The 19265-nt window shown below is 35.9% G+C and overlaps 1 protein-coding gene across 4 annotated transcripts; it reads left to right on the forward strand.

Annotated features, from left to right (window-relative positions):
• The first annotated feature begins 7186 nt into the window (after window positions 1–7186).
• LOC18595004 (isocitrate dehydrogenase [NADP]) lies at window positions 7187–15411 on the forward strand. Of its 4 annotated transcripts, none has more exons than XM_088808106.1 (15): window positions 7187–7413; window positions 7504–7547; window positions 7609–7718; window positions 7909–7946; window positions 9114–9191; window positions 9322–9375; window positions 9449–9550; window positions 9693–9778; window positions 9870–9973; window positions 10139–10207; window positions 10293–10408; window positions 10577–10611; window positions 12878–13020; window positions 14916–15038; window positions 15107–15411. In XM_088808106.1, the coding sequence occupies exons 1-15, from the start codon at window positions 7365–7367 to the stop codon at window positions 15198–15200; spliced, it is 1245 nt and encodes a 414-aa protein (XP_088664232.1). In that variant the 5' UTR covers window positions 7187–7364; the 3' UTR covers window positions 15201–15411. The 4 variants fall into 4 exon arrangements, with proteins under 4 accessions (XP_088664232.1, XP_007022795.3, XP_017980049.2 ...); XM_007022733.3 differs by having other exon boundaries at window positions 7188–7413; window positions 9687–9778; XM_018124560.2 differs by having other exon boundaries at window positions 7188–7413; window positions 9687–9778; window positions 9870–9961.
• The last annotated feature ends 3854 nt before the right edge of the window (window positions 15412–19265 follow it).

Here is a 19265-nt window from a genome sequence, read left to right on the forward strand (position 1 = left end):
GAACTTGGTAATATTCGGACCGTAAATCCAGTTTCGAGAACCAACGCACACTACCCAACTGATCGAATAAGTTAGCTATGAGTGGAATGGGGTACTTGTTCTTGACTGTCAACTTGTTCAAGGCCCGATAGGCAATGCATAGCTGTAGTGAACCATCATGCTTCTTTTGGAACAAAACCAGGGCACCGAAAAGAGACTTGGATGGCTTGATAAACTCAACATCAATAAGCTTCCCAAGTTGTTTTCTTAATTCTGCCAGCTCGGGAGAGGACATCCGATATTATGCTCTGGCGGGTGGCTATGCCCCTAGCACCAACTCAATGTTATGATCAACCTCATGGGTGGGCAGCAAACGGTTTGGCAGCTTGGGAGGCATTACATTGCGAAACTCCTCCAACACCTCAAGCACCTCTATCGGAGCCTCAATCACACTGCTTGGGGTATCCCCCAAACTCAACACAGTAGCAAAAGTCTGCTCACCCTTACGTATGCCCTTGGCCAATTGCATGGCAAACGATGTTTTGGTCTGCTGGGCACGCCCTTGTCTGACCAGCACTACGCACTACCCCATTGGGTCTAGGATATATATGCAGTAGTTGTGTGGCATAAACATAGCTTGAATGCTGTCCAAAAATTCAATCCCCATAAATACCTTGTAGTCATCCATCGGAATCACCTCTATATCCTCAACCCCATACCATTGTCCCAACTGCACATTTATCCCTTTAGCAATGCCCTTGGTGCGCATCCTCTTAGAGTTTATAGTCTTAACCCAACCTTAAGCACTATCATCCTTGATGCCCAGCTTGGCGGCACCTTGTTTAGACATAAATAGATCAAAAGTACCCCGTGTCCACTAAAGCCTCGACTTGTTGTCCAGCCATAATCAAGTCTACGTACATGAGCCCCTTGGCTCGATTGCCAACTTTGTTCACTGCTCCCAATAGCATTGAACCTAGCTTGACTGCCTTAATCAGTTACTACTCTTCCTCCAAGGAAATGGCCACCAGCTTTGAGCGTTTGGGGAAGTCTCTAACCCAATGAGGGCCATCACACAAGAAACAGCTCTTTAGCTTGTCCTCTTTATTTCTGAAGGGCTTCCCCTTCCACGTAGACTTGCCTTTCCATTTTGGCTGTGGCTTGCCATTGCCACTGTCTTTATCTCGAGGCTACTTTCTCTTATCTGCCTAGCCCTTGGCTTTATCTCTTGCCTTGGCCGATGCAACCTTATCTTTGTCCGAGTAGGAGTAATCAACCAAGCTTTCAGCCACTGCCATAGCTCGAGTGAAGTCCTACACACCCCTCATCTGCAGCTCTTGTTTAAACGATGGCTTTAAATTGTCCATGAAGGTAAAGAGAGCCTCTTTTTCCCATAGGTCACCCACTTGTAGAGCCAACTCACTAAACTCTTTAACATACTCTTGAACATCCCCACGTTGTGCCAATCGACGTAGCTTACCCCTAGCCTCATCCATGGCGTAATTCGGGTAAAACTACTTACGTAACTCACTCTGAAATTCAGCCCACGTGAGTACCGGTGCTCCTTTGAGCCTATCATCACATCGCCTCTTCCACCAAAGTGGTGTGGTATCTCCCAAATACATGGATGCCGCAATGATCAGATGGTCATTCGTAGCAATCTCAGTAGCTTAGAAGTACTGCTCCAGCCCTAAGAGAAAGTTGTCAATTTCCTTGGCATCCCTCTGGCCGCGAAATTCTCTTGGCTTAGGTACTTCAAGCCTCACATCCGGTCGCGCGGTAGTCTCTTGGCCACCCTTAGCTCTTGCCTTGCGGACTTTCGCTTTCAATTCCTCTAGCTCACGCCTCAATACATCTAACACACTTTCAAGCTAAGCGTTTCTCTCAATCATAGTCTCGAGGGTCTCCCTCACCATCTCTTGGACCTCCCTTTTGAGTTCTTCATCCCAAGCATTGAGCTCATCTAAGTACTCATCTTGCACATCGAGGCAATCCCGCATTTTGCCCACTATCACTTTCACTCTAAACAGCCTCACATCAAGAATGGATATAAAGTCCCGTGAGGCAGACTTACCCCTTAGATCGACACAAGTTTCCCTTCCCTCGAGCACAGGGTCTAGTAAGCTTGACTTGCTAGTAGTCATTTTTTCACTCAAATAACCTCCTGTAAGGCTAGCAAACTGATTACAAACTGATTAAAAACTGACCCAACCGACTATCTCGTAGCTGATCACATTGCTCAATACCACTTGTCACGTGGGGGTTCTTCAGACCACCTAACCTTGCGGCCTTAGGCTCACCCTTAGCTTGGTTTCGAAACCAAAGTCAGCCTAAGTATGGCTAGCAGCTGATTTTCAAGGCCATTAAGACCAAGAAACACATAATATGTAATATGCAATATGCAATGTGAGCAAACACACCTGTACGTAAGGCTCCAGCCCCAATGCTCACTCCGCACACGCACAACATAACGCTTCCGGTCGGTACTCAAGCACACACACGTAACACAAGTTTGTCGATTAGTATGCAAGCACACACACATGCAGTAGTAGGCCTTAGGCTAACAAATACGCAAGCAGTAGAAGATTAAAGTAAGAATAGGAGAAAAAAGAACTAGAGAGAATTTGAGAGTAAAAAGTATGTATTCTTTTAGTCATCAACTGTACAAATAATTACAAGTGCTATTTATAGTCTAAATTCCCTCCAAAATTCCCCCCCTAAAAGTCAAATTAGCTTGACATGACAATTTCGAGTGGGAGAGTACAAAATCAAGCAGTTCAAGCCATTACAGGTGCTAAAGTGGTGGGTTAGACTGTTTGGGCTGCCCACAGGCAGTCTGCCTGGGCGTTGGGCTCTCGAGCTAGTCTAGGCTGCACGCAAGCTATTTGTCTGGGTGCTGCGTGGGTTGGCTTGCCTAAGGGTTAATGTTGTGCGCCTCTACTAGGCAGCTTGCATCTGTCTTACGCACCCAAGTGGGGGTTCTTTCTTAACAATGCTCCCTCATATGCTGGCACTCCGCAACACCTTTGGGCCTCCTCTAATGCTCTGAACTACGGTCTGTGACACCTTCACTTGGTTTCATTGAGCTTGTGACTCTCAAAAGCCACAGAAACCCTTCTTGCATCAACACTCCCTCAATGGAAAAGTATGATGCATCAGTGTGGACTTCATACAGTTTGGTGTGGTCTGACAATGCTAACACTAGCTCCTCACACATTGCTTTCTTCACTTTTTCGAAGGCTTGCTAGCTCATTGTATTCCTCTTTCATGCCTTTCCTTTTCTTAGCTTGTTAGTTAATGGTGTAGTGATAGAAGAGTAGCCTCTGACAAATCTTTGATAATAATTAGCAAGGCCTAAAAATGATAGAAGTTCAATTACCTTAGTAGGAGGCTCCCAATCAAGTATGGCCTTCACTTTATTTGGGTCCATCCGAATGCATCTGTCACCAATAATATGTCCCAAGAAAAGTACTTCTTGAAGGATAAAAGTGCACTTCTCTTTCTTCATGAACAATTTAGTCTCCCTTAATGCCTTCATCACTTGTGTGAGATGTACCACATGCTCCTCTAGTGTTTTGCTGTAAACGACAATGTTGTCTAAGTATGCAATCACAAACTTATCAAGGAAAAGTTGTAATACCTTGTTCATGAGGGTGCAAAACGTGGCTGGAGCATTAGTGAGTCCGAATGGGATGACGAGGAACTCATACAAACCATAGTGAGTCACACATGCAATCTTAGGCTCATCCCCCTTGGCTATACGTACTTAATAGTACCCTAAGCGTAAGTCTAACTTTATGAACCATGTCGCCTTTCCCAACTGATCGAACAAATCCATAATCAATGGTATTGGATACTAGCTCTTTATATTGAGCTTGTTTAAAGCTCTGTAGTCGATGCATAACCTCAAAGACCTATCATGCTTACATGGGAACAACACTAGTGCACCATATAAAGATTTGGAAGGTTTGATAAATCTAGTATCAACCAACTCACTTAGTTGTTTCCTCAACTAGGCTAACTTTAGAGGAGGCATTCGATAAGGGGCTCGTGCTAGTGGTTATGCCCTTAGTCCCACCTCGATGTGATGATCAACTTCTCTTTGAGGAGGCAACCTACTAGGTCGACTTGTTGGCATCACATCTTTGAACTCATCCAACACCTCCAACACCTCGATTGGAACCTTCACAAAAGCCTTTAGGGTATCCTCAAACTTGAAGACTGTAGCAAATGTCTCTTTATTTTGTCTTGCACCCTTGGCTAGTTGGATTGTTGATAGTAATTTGGCATCTAGGTTACGTCATTTTCTTACTAGTACTACACATTGTCCCTTAATGTCTAACACACAAATACAATTTGCAAAATGTACAAGCAATGCATTAATCTTATCAAGGAATCCAATGCTAATGACACAATCATAATCATCCATAGGGATTACCTCGATAGGTTGTTTACCTTTCCATGCACCTAATTGTACATCGACTGTTGTTGAGCCCATGGTTAGAACTTCATTTGAATACACAGTTTTGATGAAACCAACCCTTTATTGAGCTTCAAGCTCAATTTCTTGGCAGCATCGTCTGCCACAAATAAGTCTAAAGCCTTTGTGTTAACGAGAGTCTACACCATTTGTTCGCTAACCATTATGTTAGCAAACATGAATCCTTTTTTTCTATTGAATCATTTAGCCTTGATTGTGTTCAACACCATGGATCCAAGCTTTATGGCCTCTATGTCTTACTCATCCTCTTCTTGAATAATGGCCACTAACTTGGCCTTTTTCAAAAAATCCCTCACCCAATGTGAACCGTCACATAAAAAGCATGGTCATGGCTTTTTCTCCCCATTTTTGGTTGGTCTCCTCTTTCTTTCGAATGGTTTCTTTCCCTTGCCATTTCCTTCCTTAGAGTGTCAATTTTGGTTTCCCCCATTTTTACCTTTCTCCTTGGGTTTGGAAGTGGGAGCATTGTGGTGGAACTTGTGCCACTCAACCATCGATTCTACCACACTCATGGCCTCTGTGATGATTTGCAGACCTCGTCTTTGGAGTTCCAACTTGGCCCATGGCTTGAGCCTATCCATAAAAGCAAAAAGTGCTTCCCTTTCACCAAGATCGTTAATTTATAACAATAAGTCAAAGAATTGTTTTACGTATTCTCTTACCTCAGCTTGTTGGGTAAGCTTCCTGAGTTTGCCACGTGCCTCATTATCTGTGTATTCAGGATAAAATTGCTTTTAGAACTCCCTCCAGAACTCGGCTCAAGTGTTGATGATTGCTTTCCCAAGTTTCTCATCGCATTTACGTCTCCACCATAGCAAAGCGATGTCCACGAAGTACATGGCTATTGGGTTAATCCATAGAGCATCCTCTGTGATGCCCATGGCTTTGGAGTATTGCTCCAAGCTCTGTAGGAAATTATCTACCTCCTTGGCTTTTCTCTTACCTTGAAATTTCTTAGGCTTAGGCACCTTCAAACGAGTACTCAACTAAGCGACTGAGGCACCACTTCTTGTGGTTGCATCTAGTGCAGCAAGCATGTCCCTAAGCCCCCATAGGTCTTGTTGCAATGACTCGACCAACTCTTACAATGTCGTACCTCGATGGTTCAACATCGCCATTGATTCATTGAAGGTTAACTGCAACTCTCCACAAAGCTCGTCGTCTTTGGACCTCAACTCCTCCATGTTGGCCTCAAACTCCTCGAGTCTGTCTCTCGTATCTCTTGCGGCCACTTCCATTCTGGCTACTCGGCTTTCGAGAGTGGATATCATTTCCTTCTACTTACCTCGCTTGGTTGCACCTCTAGTCTCCCTCACCTCTTAGATGTATGTAGACTGGTCTTCTGTTGACGCAATCTCTCTTCCATAAACCTTAGGTCTAATACCAATTATAACGTGTTGGAAGTTAAGCCCAACCTTGTGTAACCTTAAACTCTTAAAATATAGTTTAAGTAAGCCTTAAAACTAAGAAAAGCAAAAAAGAAGAAAAGAGTGAGCTATTTAAAGAAATGAAATGATTTGTTGTTTCTCCAAGTGTGTTACAAATTGGGAGAAGGAGCTTATTTATAGGCTAATGGCCCTCCTTAGTTAGATAAGATTAGGCTACAAGATAGAGATAAGATATGATAAGATAAGAGATTTAATTTGAAGAGATAATATTCAAATTAAATCTAAATCCAAATTTAATCTAATAAATTTGCATCTAAATCTAGATATACATCAGTAAATCCAAGAGTTCAAATTAACTTAGACATTTTTAAGGGTGTATGAACATTTCTACCCTTATGTTGTGAGCTGGGTCTTGAAATTGGTCTATTAGGCTATTTGGTTTGCTAGTTTGTTTGGGCTATTTAGCTTAGTTGTTGAGCCTAGGTTGGTCTAAACTCTTGGCGTGTGACAATATGAATGATGGAGTTTAAAAATTGTGCATGAAATAATTTTTTTTTGAGTTAATGTTTTTAATTAATGTAAATGAATATGCTCTTTAAATTTTAGTTGTTAAAATAAATGTGAAGTTTAGTACTTTACAATATAATATGATTACAAGTAATGTGATTGCAAGAAATGTTATTGCAAGAAATGTGATTGTATGAAAAATAATATTATAGTGTTTAGTATGGGAGCAAAGTAATAATTAAAATGTAACAAAGATAACATTGTAGCATTTGGTTTCCAAATACTTTGTTGAGAATATAATATTAATTTCTAAAGTTATCTCTATTTATTAAAATGTAAATTTAATATACTTATATTTTTTATTATTAATTTTACATAATATCATCTTTTATATATATTTTTAATACCATATATTTTATTTTTTATTTTTTATTATAATCTTATATATTTTATTTTCATTTTTAATATAATTTTTTATATTATATGTTTTATTTTATTTTTTTTCCTTAAAAGACATAATAAATTTTATTGATAGTCAGTATAACTATTGAGAATAATAAAAAAAAGCTTTGAAATCTATATAAAAAAACAAATTATAATATTATAAAATATTTTAACAAAATAACAAAATTAAAAAATAAAAATATTTTTAAAAATATTATAAAATATAATACAATCTAATTATATTAATTTTAAATTATAATCACTTTTCATCCATTAACTATAATATAATTATATTATAATTTATAATATAATAATTTATTTAAAAATAAATACTATAATATAATTTAATTAAACATATTACGAGAATATACTTCCATTCCCCTCCTATCAATCGCTGCCAAAGTGCTAAAGCATGAGGTGAGACCAAGTGCGAAAGTGTCGTCTGTGGGTGGCGGAGGCGCCATTTTTGGCTTTTCTTCACCTTTTGTTTAGGGTTTGTCTGATTGCCTGTTACAAGTAAAGATCATCTTTGAATTTGAATTGAAATGGCATTCCACAAGATAAAGGTGATGAATCCCATCGTTGAGATGGACGGTGAGATGAATCGCCACTCTCTCTTTTCGATTATTATTTGACAAAAACTGCAAACCCTTGAAATCATTGCTTCCTTAATTTGTAACGCAGGAGATGAAATGACTCGGGTTATTTGGAAATCTATAAAGGAAAAGGTAATTTTGTTTTTTCTTTCTTTTTTCTGGGGGTTTTCTTACATTTTTGGACATTTCGCAGCTTATCTATCCCTTCTTGGAGTTGGATATCAAGTATTTTGACCTTGGCGTTCATAATCGTGATTCAACTGATGATAAAGTTACCATAGAAAGTGCTCAAGCTACTCTTAAGTATGTCCTACTTCTTACGGAGATTATTACTTACAGATTCACCCATGGTTTGAAATAATCAAACAAACTTCTTCCCCTTTTTCGTTTAATATATTTACTTATACTATTTCATTTTCATGATTGACATTCACCATTGGTTTGCACCCTTTATTCCTTTCCTTTGCAAATTTTGTCTGTATTCTTTTTGTAGGTATAATGTAGCAATTAAATGTGCAACTATAACTCCAGGTATAGATTTCCTAGATGGAACATACTGATTTACATGTTTGAACTGTTTATTTATTTGGCTGACTAGTTGGGTTCTTGCTCGTTTTAATTAAGTGCTACAAACGCATTAAGTTTTGATTTAGTCCCTCTTCTATTATAAAATTTTCATTGTCTTCAATTTGGACGATTGGAGCTCCTAGGCTCTTACTTTGGTATATGTTTTAAATAAGTAAAATGACTAACTCTGTTAGAGACATGCTGTTAATATGATGATGTGGCAAGTCAAATGGCAAAAGCTTTGTCAATCTGGCTCCTTATAGCAAGAATCATTGTTATTTCCATTTTTCTTTACCTTTTATTCTCCACCATTTCTTTCTCTCCCTTGTCTTGCTTAATTGTCATTGCATGGTATCTGAAACTGTGTTGTTTCAATTTCTTACAAATTTAGCCTTTAATTTATATTAATTGTCAATCCAAGTAAAATTATATCCAAAATGAACAAAACTTTGGAAAAATAAAAAGAAAATAACAAAGATTCTATGAAGTGCCTGATACGAATCTCACTTGACTTGACTTGATAGCTTATCCAAAGAAAATAAAAAAGAAAAAAAGGATACTCACTTGATTCTAATTATAACTCCCTTTAAGCAGCCTTCACCCACTATCTCTTCTCAAATTTATCAAAAATGAAAAAAGATATTGTTTCCACCTATGCTTACTTGTTTCTGAAAATTTCCTTGCACAAATGACAGGAACTAATAGAAATATTGTTGAATTTCATTTTTACTAGATCTAGTAGTGGTGGTTGGCAATGGCAGTGATAGATGGAGAGGGAGAGGGGCAGGGAGAAAAAGATAAGAAAATGAAAAGAAAAACCAAAAATAGAAATTTCATTTTATTAGTATATTTGATTGTTACTAATATATTTTTCTGTAAGGGGCCACGTTAATTCAAATTTTGCAATTTGTCTTTCCACTTCTTTGTAAATATGCCATGTCATAATAGCAATAGTTTTTCTGATGGGGTTGGTAATTTTACTTATTAGAACAACATTTCTAAGTGAGACAACATGCAATCATCCAAATTGATGACATGGGTTTGAAGAGAACATTTTGCCATAGGAGAGGGACCCATTCCGGACTTCAATACTTGAAATATATTTAAATTCTACTGTATGAGTTTTGACAGATGAAGGCCGTGTTAAGGAGTTCAACTTAAAGAAAATGTGGAAGAGTCCAAATGGGACAATTCGAAACATTTTGAATGGTGAATGATCCTCCCTTGGTATTACTTTATACCCTGTTTATTTGTTTTCTTATTATTTATTATTTATCTTTTTTGCTTATATTTTGGGGCTTAGAAATGGTTCCAAATTTTTTTTTTTTTGTGACTCCAGGCACAGTTTTCAGGGAACCAATTATCTGCAAAAATATCCCTCGACTTGTCCCAAGTTCGTGACAGCATCTTAATGTTTCCATTTAAATCGTAATTATCGTTGTGATTATTCATTAAACCCTTTTCAGGTTGGACCAAGCCAATCTGCATTGGGAGACATGCTTTTGGTGATCAGTACCGAGCAACTGATATAGTTGTACAAGGATCTGGAAAACTTAAGCTTATTTTCGGTAATATCCTATTTATAATGGAGAGATTTTGAAGATGTTTGGGTTTTGTTCTTTACAGACTCGCAGATTTTTTGTAGAAGAAAACCCAAATTCTTCATTTTTAGTACTTTTATCTTATGGATTTCGATCTTTGCAGTGCCAGATGCAAGCGATGAGAAGATGGAGCTGGAGGTTTTCAACTTCCAAGGTGATGGAGGTGTAGCTTTATCCATGTACAACACTGATGAGGTACATATACAGCATGTGTTGCTGATTGTATGATTCAGCAGGTTGCTAGAAGCCATTAACTATTATTACTATGTTTTTGAATTGAAAACAGTCTATCCATGCTTTTGCTGAGGCTTCAATGAACACTGCTTACCAGAAAAAGTGGCCACTTTATCTTAGCACAAAAAATACAATTCTGAAGAAGTATGATGGAAGGTTCTGATTTGCATTTTAATACTTTTTTCTTTCATTAATATATATGGGCTTTTGTCATGCTTTTTTTTTTTTTTTTCAAATTTTGGATTCTTCTTTCATGTTTGGTACCATTTGAGTTTTTCAATGTATTTGATGGTATATTCTGATATTCTTCTTTTTCTGAAGATTCAAAGACATATTCCAAGAAGTTTATGAAACTCGATGGAAATCAAAGTTTGAGACTGAAGGTATATGGTAAGATATAGTACCCAGCGTGGTTTGCACTTGGTTTTTAGCTGGAGTAATTTACATTTGAGTAACTTATTTTGCTGTGTTGTAGGTATGAGCATCGGCTTATTGATGACATGGTTGCTTATGCTCAAAAAAGTGAAGGAGGTTATGTATGGGCATGCAAAAACTATGATGGAGATGTGCAGAGTGATTTCTTAGCCCAAGGTCTATTGTAACTCAAGATAATTTAATTTGCGTCTCATATCATTATAATCCGTTGCAGTTCTGAAAGTGAAAGGAAGAGGCATTTCATTAAGAAACTTCTAAAAAACGTTTTAGTGTTTGCTTGATTTGTGTTGTTCATTTCATGAAAGTTTGTTTGCATGGGTACAGGTTTTGGATCTCTTGGGTTAATGACATCAGTTCTGGTATATTCTCTCTCTCTCTCTCTGACACACATAAACTCACAAACACAAACACACCATTCATACGCGCAAATTTCTAAAATGTGGCGGTTAAGGTACACAGTGGCTTCTAGTAACAGTTTTTGATGTGCTTCTAGCACAACTCTCCAATGCACTACCGTTAAACTGCATCGTGCTTGTGATGGTGTTTTGGCCAGTATGGACTTTTTTTTGTGGATTATCAGCTTTGACATTTCCTGGCAGTAGGCTGTAAAGACAAATATATAAAAAGCACTTGAAAATGGCGAAAATGATGCTTTGAAGAAAAGGCAAGAGTTGTTATTTAATTTGAGAAAGAGAGAAATGATAGACACTGTAGTGTTCCAGGTGGCCAATAGAGGTTGCAGGCGGCTGAAGCATGAAAGGAGAAGAACATGTGAAAAGAGAAGGTTGGACATAAGCCCCTGTAGCCTTGGTCTTACTTGTGGACTTGGGATTCAATCCAAAGCTGATCTAAATTTAATTTCCTTTCTCTTATTAGGCTTCATGAGGAGTTGTAACTGGTTCCTTTTGAATATGGCTAAATGTAAGACAAAACAACTGGAGAAAACTAGTTGTAATTGATGATAAATTTTTATGAATAAAAATAAAAAAATAAAAAATTAAATCTTTTTAAGGTTTTCATTCATCATTGTTTAGCCTAGTTTCAAAAGGGTATCTATATGTAAATTAAGTTTAACATCATATTTTTTTTGGGTAGGTGGGAGGGAGTTGGTGTTGTAGTGTGGATGTAGAAACAATAAAAAGAATAAAAACAAAAACAGTTAAAGGAAACCAGAATAAAGGCTAAATTTGATGTAAACTTGAAGTTGGAACATGTTCGCTAGGGTTTTGGACCGTAGAATCTCTGGCAGAAAATAATCCAATATAATATGGTTGCCTAATGTGTCTAAGGACTGTTTATACTAGGGTTGCAGTAGCTTTTAATTCTAGCCTTTGGATGCACATAAACCCGATCTAATTCTAGTCATTCAAACTCATTAAAAGATCGCATGCTAATCAGATGACCAGTTACCAAAATTAGAATAGTAAAAATAAAAATACATATCAAGACAACTAATTTAAATAAGTTTTGATATGCTCTTGCATCAGTTGGGGAAAGGTAATATTGATCAAGAAATCCATCATCCTTAGAAATTTGCAAACGTCCTTGGACAATAGGATATGAAAAACTAATAGTCAAATTTTATAAAGAAACTATTCTTGCTTGTAACATGACTAATAAATTTATGAAGTTAACATAGAGCTTTTACTAACATCAATGTTATCGTAATCTGTAAGCAGGACTGTGCAGCGGTCGGTTGCAACCGGGCAACCGATTGCAACTGTCGGTTGTTCTGATCGGCCTTGTCGGCCAATAGGCTTGGTCTTTGGGGGGGGGGGGGGGGACTCCTTCCCCTCCGAACCGACCGATTAACCGACACTCTTTTCCCTTTTTTTTTTGGTTGGGGGGGGGGGGGGGAGGGCAGAGACACAATTACCCTTCATTAAAACCCCCCCCCCCCCCCCCCCCCCCCCCCCCTCAAGCAGCACATCTGCTGCTATTCTTTCCCCTGACCCTCCTAATTTTCCCTCCCCTTTCTGCCTCTCCCTCTCCCTCTCATACTAAACCCTAAACCAGCAGCCACCAACCAAGTCAATTGGTTCTCTTTCATTCTTCAAATGGTGCTTCATTATCAGTCCAAATTACTGCCAGTCATCTATTCTAGCAAGGTAAACCATAGATTTTTTTTTGTTAGTTATTTTGTGAAAATAACGAGAGAGAAAGCTTGAGAGATTATGAATATTATTTTTTTTTATTAAAATTCATGCTAGAGAGAAAAACCGATCTGAAACAGACCGAACTGAAGCCCCCTAAAACTGACCAAAACCGACCTTTGACACAATGCGGTTCGGTCGGTTGGAAGAGTTTAATTTTTTGGTCGGTTTTGCAAAAAACTGAACCGACCAAAGCTTGCTCTCCCCTATCTGTAAGTTGATTAAATAATACTTTTAAATCAAACAAAATCTATATAAAACTGATACAAATACTACAATTGAGAACATAGCATTAACGGTCGCAAAAAGGTTGGTTCCTGAGGTGAGTGCAACTTTGAAAAAATTCACTTCTAGCTGCATTCAATTACATTATGTTTGTAATGCATGCTAGTATGACAAACTCCACAATCATGATTAAAACTATGCTCTCATATTTTCCTTTTGACATATGAGAAATTGGGTTCGTTATCAGGTCTGCCCAGATGGAAAGACTATTGAAGCAGAAGCAGCCCATGGCACGGTTACACGCCACTACCGTGTTCATCAGAAAGGAGGTGAAACCAGCACTAACAGCATAGCGTCAATCTTTGCTTGGTCACGAGGCCTGGCACACAGGTATTGTTTTGTTATTCTTAATCCTGTGGATGAGTGCATCTAATTTACATTATAAAAAGCGTGGAATCCTTAAGGGTGTGTTTTTAAGTAAGGAGGGGTAATGAAATTTATGTATTTGTGTCATAATCTTGAAAATATTTTCATAACGAGGATGAACAACCTTCAATTTTGGGCTTTAAAGATTCTAAAACCTAATACTATTGGCCAGCAAGCTTAGAAATCTATTAAACGCAACCCAATTGCTGTGATCTTTCTTAAAAGGAAGAAAAGAAAAACCCAACTTAAAAGTTGCTTCTTGTTATCAGCCAAGTAGCTTCTCCCCTTGCAAATGAACCTGACTTGTATCGTTCAGCTTTTGCTGTTTTAAATCCAGCCAGTGCCCTCTATTATTTCGTATCTATCTTTTTCTCTAATTTAAGGTTCAAATCACAATTATACAAGTACAATGAAGATTGTGACACCCATGTTAGCCTTCTCTTCCTTTCTTTTCTTCTGTCTTGCTTTGTGATCTCAGATCTTCTAGTATTTCTCTGGTCAAAGCAGTGTCAGCACTACCATTGCTTCATCGGCAATGAAGTTATCCATGCTATCTCCTTTTTTATTCCTTTTTATTTTTGAATTCTGGTGTAAATCCTCATTCCAAGCCCTGTCTAGATTGCAAAATATATTATTTTTATTTTTTACTGTACTTAACAGCATTGGATATGTATTCTAGCATATCGGAGGCCTGTGCATGTCCAACAAGGTTACAACACTAACATACACAGGGTTTTAGAATGTATATGTTTCTTATCTGATGGCGAAAAATTTTATATTTTATTATAAGTCTCTAAAAATTTTTAATTTTAACTCATTAATGAAGTTACACATTTTGGTGGCTTGACAATGTATAGAAATTATACACTATCAGCAAATTGATATACATCTCAAAGCAATAAATGTTTCTTATAGGTTGAGATTAAGTTTCGGAAATACTACTGCATTAATCCATGTGCAATCTGATTTTCTAAGCCCCTTCCGCATAATGAGGAACTTTTGAAATTCTACATCAGTAAAATATGAGTCGGTTGTCTGTAACATCTCCCATAACTTCAGCTTCCTCTGTTAATTGTGGCAAAGGTACTGCTTTTGTAGAGGTTGTTATGCCCTCCATAGCTCCATGATAAGCATTAAGACTTCCACATCAAAGTAGGGATAGTCTCTTGATCTTGTGGCATCTCCAAAACATAGGCTTTTGAATTGAGTCTCATTAAAATTTTGCAAGGGCGGACTTCTAGGATATATATGCTTTTAATAAGAAATCTCTTGTCAAATACAGACCATAAACATTTAACCTTCTTGAAATCAGATCTCTTTTTGTAGCTTTCATGCTAACAATAATCTTTTGACAAACTTCATCATGAAGTTCCCGAATGTATAGAGCAAAATTTTTCAGCTTTAGTGCTGGTCTTTGCGTTAGTGGCAAACAAAATGAGATCACTAGGATTGCGTGGTTGAATTCCATTAGTAACTGTGGATCAATTGACTTAATGTTGTTATAGGCAAATCTGCAACAGGTAGTATCAAATCCCATTAAGAAAAATATTTACTAGCCAAACAACATAATAGATCACCTGGAGTTTCATTGACAACTTCACTTTTGCACCATCTGTTGGAGACTGGAAAGCCAAGGAAAATGCCTTATTGGAATTTTAGATTCACAGAACTGGGGGCAAATTGAAGTGCTGGGAAATTTTATTGCCACATTTTAACCTGCAAATGCTGATTTTTCAAAAGCCAGTCAGAATTCCTAAGAATTTGCATGGGAAACTCTACAATGAGCACCCCCTAAGAATAGGGATCTTTAATTGTGCTTGATTCTTAGCATGTACACTTAGGCATTGTAATATTTTCAGGGCAAGGCTGGATGGCAATGCCAGACTGCTAGATTTTACTGAGAAACTGGAAGCGGCCTGTGTTGGAACAGTTGAATCAGGGAAGATGACTAAAGATCTTGCGCTTCTCATTCATGGACCTAGGTGAGTGCTAGTAAATTTAAAAATTAATTTCATGTAACTGTAGGTAATAAATTTCATGTTTTGTGCAGGGTTACTAGGTCTCAGTATCTAAATACTGAAGAATTTATTGATGCTGTAGCGAAGGAGTTGAGTAAAAGACTCCATGTCAAAGCAAATTTATAAAACATGTGGCCTCACACTCAGCTTTGTACTTGGCAATAATGTCTATACCTGCAGTTTGATTCAGCTCACATATGGTTTTGAATTTTAGTTACCTGGATAGTTTATTTATGAATGTTCTGTCTTGTTCATATATGTGCTGCAATGATGCTCCCAGCTATGCTGCTGAAGTGAGCAAGGAGTTGAATAAAAACTACGCTCAATGCGCTTTGCACTCTGCACTCTACTTACTACATACATTAGGATATAATCAAATTAAAGATCTTTCGGATTGCAAAGAGGAATGACAAAACTTCATTATATCACATAGCAACAAAAGTACAAAGAGAATCAAGGAGAGACCTTAGCCTATAAAGCAATTGGACTACGAATCTCACTCTATCAAAGTTTTTTCGCCTATTTTAATATGAAGAATTTTAATTTTTTACTTTAACAATAACAATTGTTATTTAAGATCAAAGTTGAGGACCTATTTTAGCAAAATTATGGATCAAAGATAAAACATATGTTACAAGCCACTCAAATGCGTCCTCTACGAAGAGATTCATATTTTTTTTTTTCACATTTTAAAACTTTCTACTAAATAATTTTGATGACTAATTAAGTGGTAACCTTTGTCTATTTATATAGGATATATACCAAAACTCAAAAGAAAAGTATGCTCGGGATTCTTAGTAATCTCTATATAATTTTTTTTGAAAGGCCATAATCTCTATATAGTTGTGGGCCCAAGTCATATCATCTTATAACTAAAATTTTACTTGGATTTTTTAATCTGATATTATAATTTTATTTTCTTAAATTAATTAAGAAACTTTATTTACTCACTAATTGCAATAATATCCATCAACAAATCGCAACTAACCTTTGTAGAGAAAACAATTATCAATGAGGTTTCTTTCATTACAATATTTACTCATCAATTTTTTCACCATTCAAATTCATGTTCTTCTTGGGTTTTATGGATAAATAATTGATCATTATCATATTCAACTCATATAATACCATCATTTTCATTTTTAAAGGAGTTTGAAAAAATATTTTATTTAAAAATATTTAAATATATAATATTAATATAAGCAATATAATTCTAAAATAATTTTAGAAAACACATCAGCTAGATTTTTTGAGCCCAACGGTCTTATGAAAATCACTTGAGAATCCTTTTCTCAATAGAGAATAGTGAATTCTTTATTGAGCATCCAATATAATTTATTTAGAACTCAACATATCATTATATAACCTTTAAATTCACCATCACATGTTGACAATATCAAAGTCATATAAATACTAAATAAAATATATTGACTTCTCAATTGTAAGAATAATCAATAAATTTCAATAAAGCTTTTTTTAGTTATTAATAGTGATAAGTTTATATGGTTTTTTTTAATTAATCATGTTCAATGTATGTATATCTTACACTATACCCACTTGTTTGCTTTAAGATTACTATCTCAATTGAAGTTAAAACATTTTATTTTTGACAGCTAACAATGTCATGACTACACAAATATTAAAACAGTCAAAGAGGTTTAACTTAACTTTTCAATACTCAGTTTATCAAAGTAATTCAATCCCCTATTATCCAATATTCTCGATAAGACATTGAGTATAGTGCAGTGTCTACTCTATGTTTGTCTTTATCATTTTAAATTTGCAATCTTCTTAACTTATAATGAAATTCGAAATTGAGTTTTGGATCTACATTCAACATTGGTCAAGATTTGATTGAGCTAAGTCATACCAAGAATTAATGAGATATCTCTCTTAAGTTACTCAGGATAATGTATCTTTTATCAAACATTCATCTTTATGTGAATCATGCTATGCCCAACATATACCTTATTGTACATCCTTTGCTAGGACTACCCAAGTTAATATCAAAATAAGCAGTCCCTATATAAGATAGCTTCATGATCTCAAATTTAAGTATCACTTACATGATTAACATATGAGAATATTTTCATAAACACTTGAGTAATATACTAAATGAACTTCTCATGGTGGGTCAAGTTTATGAATTTGTTCTTGTAAAAAGCATCCATATGTTAGTTTCAAGTATTCCGATACTTCAATCAGGATAATTGATTGCTTACTTCACAAGTAAAAAATATACAATATGATAGTCTCTCGACTTATATCAATGTCTTGTCTTGATGAAGTATTAACTAGAAACTATTTAGGAGTAATACTTTGATACATTGAGGATTTCATGATTAAAAAGCATATTTATTCTAAGAAATTTATCCTATAAGTAGTAAACATATGAAATCATGTAAACTCATAGATAAAAGAACCTTTATTAATACAATGCATTAAATCAATAACAATGTTTTCCACAAAACATGTCAATTGGCTTGCAAGGCACACATTTACTCTATCAAAATCTTAATTCTAAGGATCACTTACACAACTAGTAAATAAGAATATTTTCATAAAACTTTTGAGTGAATTACCAAATAAAATTCTCATTATGGGTCATGATCATTTCAGTTGTTCTTGTAACAAGCATCCATGTGTTAGTTCAAGTATTTGCATATTTATCAATGAAACCAATTGCTTACATCATAAGTAAGAAACATAACATGCGTTGATCTCTCAGCTTTTATCAATGTCCTATTTTGATAAAACATCGACTAGAAACTATTTAGAAATGATACTTTGATGTAATAAGGATTTCATTATTAATCTCTTTTTAATTCCTTTGACAAAACAAATCATAAAATATATAAACTCATATATAAAGAAGATCTTTTATTAATTCCAAATATAAAGTCAATACTAATGTTTTTACAAAACATGTCAACTAGCTTGTAAGGCACACTTCAACTCCATCAATTTATACACAAGAGGGTTATGCAAAATGCTATTTTGCATGGAAAAGAAGAAAATTGAAAAGCCCCTAGCTAGCACTAGAAACTACATTAAACTCTCCCCTCTCTCATAGAGATTTTCTCATTAATCACTTATGTGGATTTCCATTAGAAGTTAGACACTTAAAAAGTTTGTGATTTGAAACAATCCTTGGCCTTTGGTGCTCGGTGTATTCAACCTCACATGGATATAAGGTATAAATCTCCTTTTCTCTAGTTAAGGCAATCGACATTAAGTACTGAAACTTGATCTAGGTTTTGGAAGAAAATTTTAAATTGCACTACATGTTGCCTGCTTGTTATGCTTGATTTTCGAAAAACAACGTAGGCAAAATTCACCTCACCATGCCATGTCATGCAGGTTAATGGTGGATAACACTATTATCAATTGCTCTTAAATTGACTTTTGATGAAAGTGTAGATATTAAAATCATTGAAAATGGAATAAAGGGACTAAAACAATCAAATTGAGATAATGGTGCGGTGCTTACTCTTATTGACCTCCGCATTTGCTCTTGCAATTAGATCATTAGTTTTATGGAGACTTATGAAACTCATTTCATAATCTCCTAACCACCTTGGCTAAGAATTTGATTAAGATAATGTCAATCAAGAACTAATGAGATATTTCCCCTCGAATCACTTGGAGTTATAATTCTTATCTTAACCACTCATTTGCCTTCATATGCTTCATATTATACCCAAAAACATCTAGCATCCTTGGTTAGGCATCCATAAGGATGAAATCAATATATAATACTTCACATACAAGACAATATGAGGTCTTGAGTTTAGGGAGTAGTTACACAACTGACACATGAGAAGTATTGCATAGACACTTAAATGAGGTACCAAATGCATTTCTCAAGGTGGGTCATATTCAGTGATCTCGCTCTCCCCTGGCAAGCACCCACATGCTAGTTCCAAGTATTTTTATACTTCAACCTATGAGAGCGATTGCTTACTTCACAAGTAATGAACATAACGTGTGCCAATCTTTGAGCATGATTGATGCCCCATCTCAATAATACAATAATCATAAACTTTTAGGAACAATGCTTTGATGCATAAAGATCTTATAATTGTATCCCATTACAATTCCTTTGCAATGCATATATAGTTCCATGGGCTTTATCTACATAAGTACAAAAAGCAATTAAATCACAAACTTATGGATAAAGAACTACCTTAT

Source organism: Theobroma cacao, chromosome 7 (assembly GCF_053813885.1).
Source record: "Theobroma cacao isolate CCN51 chromosome 7, ASM5381388v1, whole genome shotgun sequence".
Taxonomy (NCBI): Eukaryota; Viridiplantae; Streptophyta; class Magnoliopsida; order Malvales; family Malvaceae; genus Theobroma; species Theobroma cacao.

Excerpts from the sequence above, each read along its gene's own strand:
- LOC18595004 (XM_007022733.3), top strand. The coding sequence starts at position 7,365 with ATGGCATTCCACAAGATAAAGGTGATGAATCCCATCGTTGAGATGGAC. Across the intron at positions 7,947-9,113 it reads ATGTGCAACTATAACTCCAG|ATGAAGGCCGTGTTAAGGAG; the intron begins GTATAGATTTCC and ends GAGTTTTGACAG. Across the intron at positions 10,208-10,292 it reads TTTGAGACTGAAGGTATATG|GTATGAGCATCGGCTTATTG; the intron begins GTAAGATATAGT and ends GCTGTGTTGTAG.